We start from the raw sequence: 12,563 nt of genomic DNA, 5'->3' as shown, positions 1-12,563 counted from the left end.
TATTCAGAATCCAAGCCCTTACCCGTGGGCCTCCTAACTGGTCTCCCTGTTTCTGCCTGACCCCACCCAGCAGACCAGCTGGAGATGGTTCCAGCACCTAAAAGGGAAGACAGGTCATGCCTGCTGCTGGGCAGCCGCCCCCAACTCAGGGGCCACCCTCAGACGCCAGCTCCAAAGGACTGGCAAGATGAGATGCCCTCCCTACCCTCTCCTCTGCAGCCTCTCCCCATCCCTGGCCTGCTCGGTGACAACCTCCCCAGCCTCGGACACACTAGAGCCTCTGTACTTGATCCAATGGCACCATCTCAGCTACGCTCACCAGGTACTGCCTTCTTTACCATTCCCACCACACTCATCACTCACTAACAAGGTGTATCTTTCATTCCCCATCCAGCTTCCCCATCCCCACCAGAATGAGGGCAGGGTCTTGTCAGTTTTGCTCTCTGCTGCACCCTGGCACCTGCTGGCACATTCTAGGCACTCAGACGACCACTGAAAGGAATAGCTAACACTTCCAAAGCTCCTTAAAGAAAGACGCAACTGTACTCAATATCCTGCACTTAAAAGGGAGGCTACAATGATTCAACATTTTTGAAAGCTTTTCTGGCACACTGAAACAAAGCCTGTTTCATAGGATAACTCACTGCTCAAGAGCTGCATTTTTCAAGTTCATAATTTTACCTACCTCACAATAAACATGTTCTGAGCTTGCCTGGTGGCCCAGTGGTAAAGAATCTGCCTGCTTATGCCGGAGACATCGGTGTGTCGATCCTGCTCCGGGAAGATCTCACGTGTCTTGGAGCAACTAAGCCCGTGTGCCACAACTAGTGAGCCTGTGTTCTAGAACCCAGGAACTGCAACTACTGAGCCTGTGAGTCACAACGAGAAGCCTGCGTGCCCTAGAGCCTGTGCTCCGCAACAAGAGAAGCCACTGCTCCAAGAAGCCTGCACACTGCAACTAGAGAAGAGCTCCTGCTCACCGCAACTAAAGGAAAGCCGGTGCAGCAAGGAAGACCCAGCACAGCCAAAAACACATACATATGTGTGTGCGTGTTCCTAAACGAATGGGAAAATACTCTGTGTTCATGGATTAGAAGACACTATTGTGCACATGGCAATACTCCTCAAAGCGAGCTACAGAGTCAGTGCGCTCCCTGTCAAAATCCCACTTGGCTTTTCTGCAGAAATTGACATGCTGATCCTAAAATTCATACAGAATGCCAAGGAATCCAGAACAACTCTGAAAGAGGACAACAAAGTTCAAGGACTCTTACCTCCCCATTTCAAAACTTACTACAAAACTACAATAAACAAAGTGGCATAAGGATAAACACACAGACCAATAGAAAAAGAGGAAAGTCCAGAATTAAACATCTCTCTATAGATGACTGATTTTCAACAAGGATTCCAAGACCCTTCAAAAGAACAGTCTCTTCAACAGATGGCTTTCCACATGTAAAACAACTAGATTTCCACATGAGAAGAAATGACGTTGGAGCCTCCTCAAGCCATGTACAAAAATTAACTTGGTCAGCATGGCTATCATCAAAGAGTATACAAACAATAAATGCTGAAAAGGGTGTGGAAAAAAGGGAACCCTCCTACACTGTTGGTGGGAATGTAAACTGGTGCAGCCACTATGGAGGACAGTATAGAGGTTCCTTAAAAAACTAAAAACAAACTACCATATGATCCAGCAATCTCATTCCTGGGCATATATCCAGAGACAAACATAATTTGAAAAGAAACACGCACCCCAATGCTCACTGCAGCACTATTTACAACAGCCAAGACATGGAAGCAACCTAGCTGTCCATCGACAGATGAGTGGATAGAGATAATGAGGTACAAGTATACGATGGAGTGTCACTCAGCCGTGAGAGAGAATGAACTAATGCCATCTGCAGCAACATGGAGGGACCTGGAGCTTATCATACTAACTGAAGTATATAAAAGACAAGTATCACATGATACCACTTATAGGTGGAATCTAAAAAATAATACAAATGAATTCATTTACAAAACAGAAACAGACTCACAGATTTCACAATCAAAGATATGGTTACTAAAAGGGAAAGGTAGGGGGAAAATAAATTAGGATATGGGGATTAACATATACATGCTACTATACAGATACTAAATAGATGATGAACAAGGACCTACTATATGGCACAAGAAACTCTACTCAATAATCTATAATAACCTACGTGGGGAAAGAACCTGAAAAAGAATGGAATACATATATGTATAATGGACACACTTTGCTGTACACCTGAAACGAATATTGTAAGTCGACTGTACTCTGATATAAAATAAAAAATTAGATTTAAAGAAAAAAAATATTTCCAGAACATTAGAATGCTTGCACATGCCCCAAACCTACACTCCTTCCATCTGAGACATTTAATGTCTCTGGTTATATACAATAATATGGTCAATGTGTTTACCATGTACTTTTTAATTACATTTATCATGTATTTATTTCATATCATGTATTTATCATATTGTTTGCATTTCCCAACCATAGATTGTTTAATTTTGAATGTCTGAATTGCATGTGTGCTATGAAGTAATTTTATTCTTACTACACACTCAATATTCATCTATGAAAAACAACAGCAAAAAACACAAATTAACTCAAAATCAATCAAAGATCTAATTGCAAAAACAAACACTAAAAACTCTTAGAAGAAGAAAACACAGGGGTAAATCTTTGCGATCATCGAATTGGCAATGGTTTCTTAGATACGCACCAAGAGCGTAGGCAACAAGAGGAAAAACGAATGAGACTTCATCAAAAATTTAAAATTCTGTGCATCAAAAGACACGATCAAAACCTGAAACGACAGCCTAAAGAATGGGGGGAAAAACAATCTGCAAATCAAAATCCTGTAAGCGACCAGAATCCAGAAAGTAAAAAGAAACTCTTACAAATCACAACAAAAAGACAAATAGCATGGTTAAAAAAATAAACAAAATACTTGAATAGAAATTTCTCCAAGAAAGATACACAAATGGCCCACAAGCAAGTGAAAAGATACTCAAAATTTTAGTCATTAGGGGAATGCAAATCAAAACCCTAAGATATGTAAGATATACTGCTTCACACCCACTAAATTGGCTACTGTCAAAAAAGAAAACCACCCTGAAAACTGAGAATGAGAAGAAACTGGAGCCCTAATACGTAGCTGGTGGGCATGTGAAACGGGGTAGCTACTGAGGAAAACATCTCAATGGTTCCTCAATAACTTCAATATAGAGTGACCACGTGACTAATCCCACTCCTAGGTATACTCCTGAGAGAAATGAAGACAGGTGTTCAAACAAAAACTTGTACACAAATATTCATACGGGACTACTCAGAAGAGCCAACTGAAGAATGGCTACACAAAACGTGGTCTGTTCATACCCTGGAACATTATTCAGCCATAAAACTTAATGAAGTACTGATACAGGCTACAACGTGGATGGACCTTGGAAACACGCTAAGTGAAAGAAGCCAGACACAAAAGTGCCACGTCATCGTTCGATTCCTTTTATATGAAATATCCACAGATACAGAAAGCAGACTAGTGACTACCAGGGCCTGAGTAAAGACAGAAATGGGGAGGGTTTCCCTTGGGGTGGCGAAAATGTCTGGGAAGTAGACAGTGGTGACGGTCGTACAGCATCATGAACACGCTAAAAGCCACGTATTTTAAGATGGTTGGTCGGGGCTTGGTGGCTCAGTGGTAAAGAATCCACTGCCAAGGCAAGAGACACAGGTTCGATCCCTGGTCTGGGAAGATCCCACACGTCACAGAGCAACTAAGCCTGTGCGCCACAACTCCTGAGGCTGTGCTCTAGAGCCCAGGTGCCACAACTACTGAAACCTTTGGGTCCTAGAGCCCGTGTTCTGCAACAAGAGAAGCCACCGCCGTCAGGGGCCTGTGCAACTAGAGTAGCCCCTGCTCGCCATGACTAGAGAAACACTCACCCAGCAACAAACACCCAGCATAAACAACAAAAATAAAAAGGTAACAAAAAAAAAGTAAAATTTATGTCATGAATTTTAACTCAACAGAAAGCAGTAAGCACGTCCCCCTCTCCCCAAAAGTATGGTATTATTAGATTCCAGGAGAGTCGAGTACTAAAACAGTAAAATATGTGGAAGAGCTGGAATATGTCCAAGTCCCACTCCAGGGCGTCTCCCTTTCCCCTAAAAAAGCGGCTTACCTCCGTGCAACACAGTGATTGCCTTCAGCCAGAAAAGTCCTAAGTCAGAGCTCTGCCACCAAAGCATTCTCAGGCTCTTATTTGCTGTGTTATTATATGTCTCCATCCCAGCCCTGGGGATTCAGACAATAAAGAATCTGCCTGCGATACAGAAGATGAGGGTTCAATCTCTGTGTTGGAAAGATTCCCTAAAGAAAGGATTGGCAACCACTCCAGTATTCCCAGGGAATTCCATGGACAGAGGAGCCTGGTGGGCTGCATTTCATGGGGTCACAAAAAGTCAGACACAACTGAGTGACTTACACTACCACTTTCCTCCCAGCCAGCACCAGCCATGGGGTTCACATGTTGTAAATACACTTTGCAGAGACTGCACAGCTTCCTGGGCACTACCTGCAATAACCGCCCATCTCCTCTCTGCCATCTTTGGGTGCTGATAGCTGCTTTTGGGCGGTTGGTGCTGGACAGCTGCCCAAGTGCCGCCCCTGTGGTCAGGCTGCCCACCTTCTCTCTCCCCCTGACCCCCTGAAGCAGTAAATGGACAAATTCTCTCTAGCGAGGTTTGTTCAAGCCCCCCTGGTGTGTGTGACCTGGGAAGTGGGGAACCACCCCCCCCAGACTCGGCTAGCCACCTCCCAGCTCCCATATGTCACCCGGGCTCCAAAGTCAGGTGTTACACCCCCGGAGCCCAGGTAACCAGCAACAGAACCGGGCACAGCCTCTCTGAGCCCGGGTTATCATCTTCCTAAAGGTCACAGTAATCACCCTTCTTCTGGGCAGGACGGAAATAAACAAAGGCACACGAGGTCAAGCCCACAAGTGATCAGTTTTGGTCTTCTTAGACCCAACCCACCTTCCCTTGTCCAAACACACACACCCAATTTCTGAGCAGATTTCCATAACTGCTTCATCCTTTATTCTTCTAGGAGTTACCAGTTAGCAGTAAAATGGTGGAAAAGATTAGAGAAGAAAAAAAAAAAGCCATAAAAATCCTGAGCAGTACAGGAAGGACAATTTTGGATCATTTATAAACTTATCTTGTTTAAACCTAAATATTGTTGAGGAAAAAAAGTGTTCAGCTGTTCTATGGACTCTATCCACACTATACTGCGTGCTCAGAAACAAAGGGCTGGAAGAGGAGGTTCATACACAGATAGGTTAATAGCAGGTGTAACTCGGATGACAAATTAGCGGCGGTTCTTCTTATCTGATGGCTGTAATCGGCATGCAGTATAATATTAAAAAGACAAGTCCTTGAAACAATAAAAGGACAGCTGTGTGCCCGCCCCCCGCCCCCACAGTGCAAACACTCCCAGCCCCACATACCTTGTTGAGCTTGCCCAAGGAAGATATGAGATCCGCCCATTCACTCGAGGACTCGAAATTTCTTAATGCCTTTTCGATCACGGAAGAGTAATTTCTGTATCTGTAATCATTCAACAGCTCCTGCTCCTCTGGATCCATCTTACATTCTCGCAGCAGAAAAGATATCTAAGAGGGAATCGGAGGAAAAACACATGAGACAGCTCTTCGAGGATGAAGTGTCCCCAGCCCACTGCCCCGGAGGCCACGTGGCCACAAACACTCTTGTGCCCAGACGGGCTGGGCGATCCAACTCAAATATTTAGCAAGGCTGCCGAGCCAGGCACTGGGGGACCTAAAAGATAAATGGTTCTGGCCCTCCTGGACTTTGAAGGAGACAAATGGATGAAGCTGAAAGAAGGAACACACTAGGGTTCCACTTAATGGAGGAAGTGAACTCTAGGAGAGAAACTCACAAAGTAGCTAACTGCATGTTGTTGCCAACTGCTAATTCTGAATGGACGTGGTTCCTGCCAGCATGGGGCATCTACTAGCCCTAAGGAAAAGCAGATCTATGGTCCTAACTGAACAGTTGGTTTAGCACCCAATCCTTTACAGCTAGACTCCAAGAGAGGACTGTAAGTATTCTATAAGAAAATCAGTTGGGGGGAAAAAAAAGTTAAAAAGCTGAAGGATCTAATCGTGAAGTGTCTGACAGCAGTGGTGTCAGAAATCCACCACATGACTGTTCATTTGCGTGTGGGTGTGCTCAGTCATTGTCTGACTCCCCATGGACTGTAGCCCACCAGGCTCCCTTGTCTGTGGGGTTTTCCAGGCAAGAATACTGCAGCAGGGTCTTGGTGCAGGAGATCTTTCCCGACCCAGGGATCAAACCCACATCTCCCGCATTGCAGGTGGATTCTTTACCACTGCACCGCCTGGGAAGCCTTGCCTGTTTATTTTCCAAGTACCCGTTACCTGCCTGGCCCCCGACAGGGTGCTGCCCCCACGGTGCCAAGTCTCCAGGCGAGGCGTCTGGATGGAGGTGTGTTACACCAGGGCCCAGGTGGCTGCCATTTTCTTTCGGCCTGTGTATATTCTTTCCTTTTCTCCCCTGCGGCTAGATGCATTCATTATACATGAACCACTGCAGCTACTGCAAAGTCTGAGGCAGCGGTGGTTGGGTGGACTCCTCTGGCCTTTTGCCTTCCACCTTTCCCCTATTTTATGCCTCAAAACGAAGGTTTGATGTTGGAGCTGAAGCCTCACCTTGCAGCCAGGGGAAAGAGCCATCTTTAGGGCATGACTTCCATGCATTAAGTGGAAGGAAGGCACCACACCAACCTTGGACACTCTGCCCCTGGACTTACTGCTTTCTGTATGTTAAGAGTTGAGTTTAAGCTGTTAAATCAAGTGTTCTGTTACTCACAGCTAAACATGATCCTGACTGATTTATGAGCCTACGTGGTATCTCACAAGCTCACGCTCTGAAAGGAGAGAGAAGCATGGAGTAATGAGTAAACTCCCCCGAGGTAGCGTCCGTTGGCTAACCAAACTGCATGTCATCAATCAGATAAAAAGGCAAATATTACTTCACGGAAGAAACTGAGCTGCAGGAACAATGTGATCTTTAAGCCTCAGTTTTTTGTTTCATGGCTATGGGGAAGTTTTAAGACCCTCCAGGTCTTCTCCTCTTCGCTTTCTGATTGCTCCGGGCCCCCTGTGATCTTCTTAAGGCCAACACAACTGACTTTCAAATTAGCAACGCCAGTGGACTCTGCTTCCTCATTCCCCTCCCAGGAGGATGGTGCGGCAGGCCACTTCCTCCTTCTGCAGACAGCCTCCCACCAGCCCACACTCCTCTGGGCCATCCGCCCTGTGCTGGCTCCCACCCACCTCTCTACAGGCCCACCCTCATCTACACACCTGCCAGATGCTGGCATTCCCGGGCAACATGCTTGGACCCCTCTTGCCCTCTCTCTCTCCCCTCAATGATCTATTCCTTTAAGTAATTAATACCAGCTTCATGTTCATGACTCACAAGTTTATAGCCCTCCAACCTCCCCCTCAAAGACCCAAATTCATGCCAATGCTTCCTTGACTTCTTTCTCTACACATCTGAAACTTAGTGCGTCAAAACTAGACTCTGGAGGGTCCATCAACAGCATGAGGTGTGGCCATATGATGGCACGCTCCTCAGTGATGAGAAAGAACAAAGTGCTGAACATGTCACATGTGGATGGACCTGGAAGATACAAGCTTAGTGGAAGAAGCTGGTCATAAAAGGCCACATATCATATGATTCCATTTATATGAAATGCCCAGAACAGGCCAGTCTGTAGAGATGGCAAGTGGATGCGTTAGTGGTTGCTTAGGGTGGGGAGTAGGAACAGGGAGTAACTGCAAATGAGCACACGGGATCTTTTTTACTGGGGCGGGGGGGGGGGGGGGGGCGGATGAGTAATGGAAATGTGCTGAAAACTGGGTTATGGCCATGGCTGCCTATCTCTGTAAGTTTACTAAAAATCATTGAATGATATACTGTAAGAATTTTATGGTCTGTAAATTATAACTCAACAACACTGTTTTTAAAAAACCCTCCACTCCTTTTTTCTTTTCCAGTAAGTTTACTATAGAATATTGATTACAGTTTCCCATGCTATACAGTAGGACTTTGCTGTTATCCATTCTATATATAATAGTTGACATCTGCTAACCCCAAACTCCCAACCATCCCTCCCCCTCCTCCCCTCTCCCTCGGCAACCACAAATCTGTTCTCTATGTTTGTCTGTTTCCGTTTTATACTTAAGTTCATTCGTGTCCCATTTTAGACTCCATACAGAAGTGATATCATACGATATTTGTCCTTCCCTGTCTAACTTACTTCACTTAGTATGATAATCCCTAGTTGCATCCATGTTGCTGCAAATGGTATTATTTCATTTGTTTTTTATGGCTGAGCAGTATTCTACTGTGTATATACACCTTATCTTCCTTATCCATTTATCGGTCGGTGGGCATTAAGTTGCTTGTGTAAAAAAACCCTCCACTCTTGAAGGGGATATGTGTACACTTTCGACTGACTCAATCGTTGGGCACGGCAGAAACCAAGACAACACTGCAAAGCAATTATTCTCCAATTACAAATAAACTTTAAAAAAAAAAGCCCTCCGCTCTTAGAGGGGTATATGTATACTTTCGACTGACTCAATCGTTGTACAGCAGAAACCAACACAGCATTGTAAAGCAATTATCCTCCAATTAAACTTAAATAAACTTAAAAAACAAATAAACTAAAAAAAAAAAAAAAAAAGCCCTCCACTCTTGATTCTACCTGCAGAGCACATTCCCTCTCCGGTCTTCCTTTCCTCAGAAAGTGGCTCCTCCACCTATGAGACTTCTGACGTCGTCCTGAACTCTTGCTTCTCTTTACCAGCCACACTGAGCCCGAGTCCTGTTGGCTCATCTTCCGAAACACCCATGGATTCTCCACTGAGTGAGTCATCTTTCTCCTGCAAGCTTGCAGAAGCCTCCTAAGGCTTCTCCTTCAGACTCTTGTCCCTCTGCTCCTGTGTGTACTTTCACACAGCGCTCCAAGTCCTCTTAAAACATAAAGCACTTCCACACCATGTTTAAACTCTTCCCATTGGGCTTCCCTGGTGGCTCAGCGGGTAAAGCGGCTGCCTGCAATGCAGGAGACCCAGGTTCAATCCCTGGGATGGGAAGATCCTCTGGAGAAGGAAATGGCAACCCACTCCAGTACTCCTGCCTAGAAAATCCCATGGACGGAGGAGCCTGATAGGCTACAGTTCATGGGGTTGCAAAGAGTTGAGCGATTTCACTTCACTGAGCCTATATATAGTAAGCCCTCACTCCCTTCATTCCCAGCCCACTTCTGGGCCTGCAAGGCTCTACCTGCCTCTCTCCGTGCAGCACTCTGCTTGTCCTAATTCATCCTTCCACAGGGCTTTTGCACATGCTGGACCTCTCTGCAAAAATACACTGCACTACGCATAGGTACACAATAGGATTGTTCACTCATTCCTGGAAAGGCCTGCCTTGTTTTTGAAATAATATTTCATAGGTTTTGAAAAGAATAAGGATGGTAATGAGAGATGTAGTTTGTTTTGCTGAGTAAAGACATAAGACTTCAGTACATCACAATGGTCTAAGTGCTTTTTTTTAATTCCAGGAGATTTATAAGTCTGATATCCCGTATTTCTGAACCACTGTAAACACTCCATGCAGTCTGTTCACTCTGTTAGGTGTCAGAGCATTGGGGAAAGAAGCAAGAACAAGGCAGGGTTCGACTCTCACAGTTCAGAGCCGAATAAAAGAGGAAATACCTAAACACGTAATTTCAATTTAACGTGGCATGGAACTTCCCTGGCGGTCCAGTAATTAAGACTCCTTGATGCCAATGCAGGCAGCATGGGTTCCATCCCTGGTTGGGGAACAAGGAGCCCACATGCCTCAAGGCGCTGTCAAAAAACTGAAAATACAATAAAAACGAAAGAATACATTTTTAAAAATTAATGTGCACACAGAGTGATGGAGGGTGGGCTGATGTATGAGTGATGCTCATACAAGAAAGGCAGAGGGACCCCAACGAACAGCAGAGAAGTCCTCAAAGTCCACAGGTGTGGGCGCTTGCTAGCAGGAAGAGAGCCTTGTCAGTGACAGCATGTGTGTTTAGGAGGTGGGATAGCCAAGGGGCACCACTGCTCATGGGAAGCAAGGTGTGAGCCCAGTAAAAGAGGGTAACTAGAACAGTTCAATGTTATGGTTGGTTATCAGAAGAAAGCCTCCTTGATGTCACTAACAGCACAGGTGAGAAGTTTGGAAACAGTCAAGCAAGCTCTTTTACTTCAAAATATGGGGCACCTGATGCTATGCTCATAAGCAAGACTCCTGGGTGGGCTTGGTAAACCCATTATTTCTGCATGTTTTTCTCTCATGCCACACACAAGAGTCCTAAGAGATGGGTATCATCAGCTTCCAGATGAGGATGTTGGGACTGAGGCCTTCCAAAAAAGGTGCCAGGGTCCCAAGGCAAGCAACTGGCAGAATCAGGATTCCAGTTCAGGCCAGCCAGGTGCCACAGAGCCTCGACCATATTACGCCACAGGTAAAACTCAAGAGTGCAACCTTCATAGAGCCCTCCTGAAATTTTGCAATCTCCTCCGGATACCTTTTCTGTGAGAGACTCAATAACTCAGAAAGACTGAGTATGGCAGCCTAGTAACAATTACATTCAAAGGAGCAGTCCTATAAACAAGCACATGGGGCCAGATGAATCCACCGGAAAAAAGTGGAAAACCCTCAGCTGGGAATCTCTCACCTTAACCACGCTTAATTTCTTACAAAAGCAAGCTGAAGTGAAAAATCAGCCAACTAGATCTAAAAGAAGTTAGTTTTAGAGATTTTGACATGAAAGGCCTGTTTCTGAGATGAAAACACAAAAGTAAAAAAAAATGTCAAAAAGTCACACGTCTCATAAGAGAGACCTACTTATCGATAAATAATGATCCTGTCACAGCACAGAAAAAAAACACTCATCTGCAAGCGGTTTAATCGACTCTAGGCCACACATGATTTTGAATGGGGTCTTTCAGAGTGGCAATTAGATTGTAGTGGAAAAACGTGAGGCGTACAATGGGAGCCAGCTTTGGCGGGGAAAAGGCGCCTCCACTTTCTTACCAAAAAAAAATCCTACTAGGGTTCTCCCGAGGGTAGGGCAGCTGTCCCAGATCAGGGGAAACACCTGAGGGTAACAGCCTCCGTAAGCAGGGCACAGAGATGCTTTAAGGACCGTTCAGGGCGTCAGCAGCCGGCGGCGAGACTGCAAAACGACGCAGGCGGGCCAAGCGCGCACTGCGGCTCAGATTCCCTTCTCCAGAGGACAGTCTGGAAGGCTTGGGGTGGTGGCGGGGGCTGGTCCTTCCACGGGGAAAACCTTCATCTCACAAAAGATTTCAATTCCTAGCCCAGCTTCCCGAGTAGGACTGGGAGCAAAAACAAAGCCGCGCGCGGCTCCAACATCCGCCGGCCGGCTGGCGTGCCGTGACCCACCTGACCTCCACCTGCCGGAGGAGAAGGCCGCGCGCGCGAGCCGGACCTGCCTGCCTTCGCCCCCGGGAGCCGGGGGGACCTGGGGGTGGGGGTGGGGGTCCCGGCTCGGCCTGGCGGGCGGCCCCTGGTGGGGTTCGGGGGGTCCCGGCCCGGCGCCCCCACGCCCACTGGCGGGGGCTCATTAGGGCCGCCCCCGCGCTGCTGCAGTGCACGCTCCGCCGAGCCACCTGCATGCAGCCCAGGCGCGCCCCCGAGGCGCCGCCCGAACCCCTGGGCACCGGACGAGGACGCCCCCGCCACTCGCGGGCCCGCGGGAGGAGACGCCGCCCGGCTCCCTCGGCTTCCGTCCGGAAGACAAGCGCGCGGGCCCCACTTACCGGCGGCGGCGGCTTTTTCCGCGGCGGGCGCGCCCACGAGAGAGGCGCGGAGGATCCGGCCTGGACGCCACGGGTCGAGCAGGTCCGCCGGGACCACAGAAGAAACGCCGCGCCCGAGTCCCAGAGGCAGCGGCTCCGGGATACTGGGGCCGGCCGGGAGGCGGGTCTTCGGCGGCGCCTGGGGAGGGCGTGGCCAAGGGCGGGTCCTCTGCGGGGCGTGGTTTGGGGGCGTGGTCTGTTGGGGGCGTGTCCAAGGGCGGGTCCTCGACTCGTAGGGGTGGGGCTACGGGCGGAGATTTTCTGAGGACGGGACGGGGCCAGTGTCGGGAGGTGGAGCCCTCGAGGCGTGTGGGCGGGGCCAAGGGAAGAGCCCTTGGCGCGTGAGGGCAGGGCCGAAGGCGTGTCCTCGACGCTGGGGGCGGGACTGAAGGGCGGTCCCTGGGCTCGTAGGCGGGGCCATAAGGCGGGGCCATATGGCGGGTCCATAAGGCGGGGCGGGCTCAGGGAGGCGGGTCCTCTGCGCGCGGGGGCGGAGCCTGAGCCCCGGCCTGGCAAGCCCAGCGTTTCCACCCGGTCTTCCGTAGGGTCAGGGAATC

At 47.9% G+C, this 12,563-nt stretch overlaps 1 protein-coding gene across 5 annotated transcripts in view; it reads right to left on the bottom strand.

Moving 5' to 3' along the window:
* The window catches only part of DOPEY2 (dopey family member 2), a 132,140-nt gene extending 120,019 nt beyond the window's left edge, over window positions 1-12,121 (bottom strand). For 4 of the 5 annotated variants that reach the window (XM_018052710.1, XM_018052719.1, XM_018052727.1 and 1 more), the window contains exons 1-2: window positions 11,968-12,120; window positions 5,542-5,706 (exon numbers count right to left, since the gene is read on the bottom strand). In XM_018052710.1, the coding sequence (XP_017908199.1) occupies window positions 5,542-5,679 (138 nt within the window). In that variant the 5' untranslated portion in view covers window positions 5,680-5,706; window positions 11,968-12,120. Of the gene's footprint in view, window positions 1-5,541; window positions 5,707-11,967 lie in introns of all 5 variants that reach the window. The other variant, XR_001918488.1, reaches the window with a different exon arrangement.

This window comes from Capra hircus, chromosome 1 (genome assembly GCF_001704415.2).
Source record: "Capra hircus breed San Clemente chromosome 1, ASM170441v1, whole genome shotgun sequence".
Taxonomy (NCBI): Eukaryota; Metazoa; Chordata; class Mammalia; order Artiodactyla; family Bovidae; genus Capra; species Capra hircus.
Note: the sequence above shows the minus strand (reverse complement) of the source record. Positions and strands in the feature narration are given on the sequence as shown.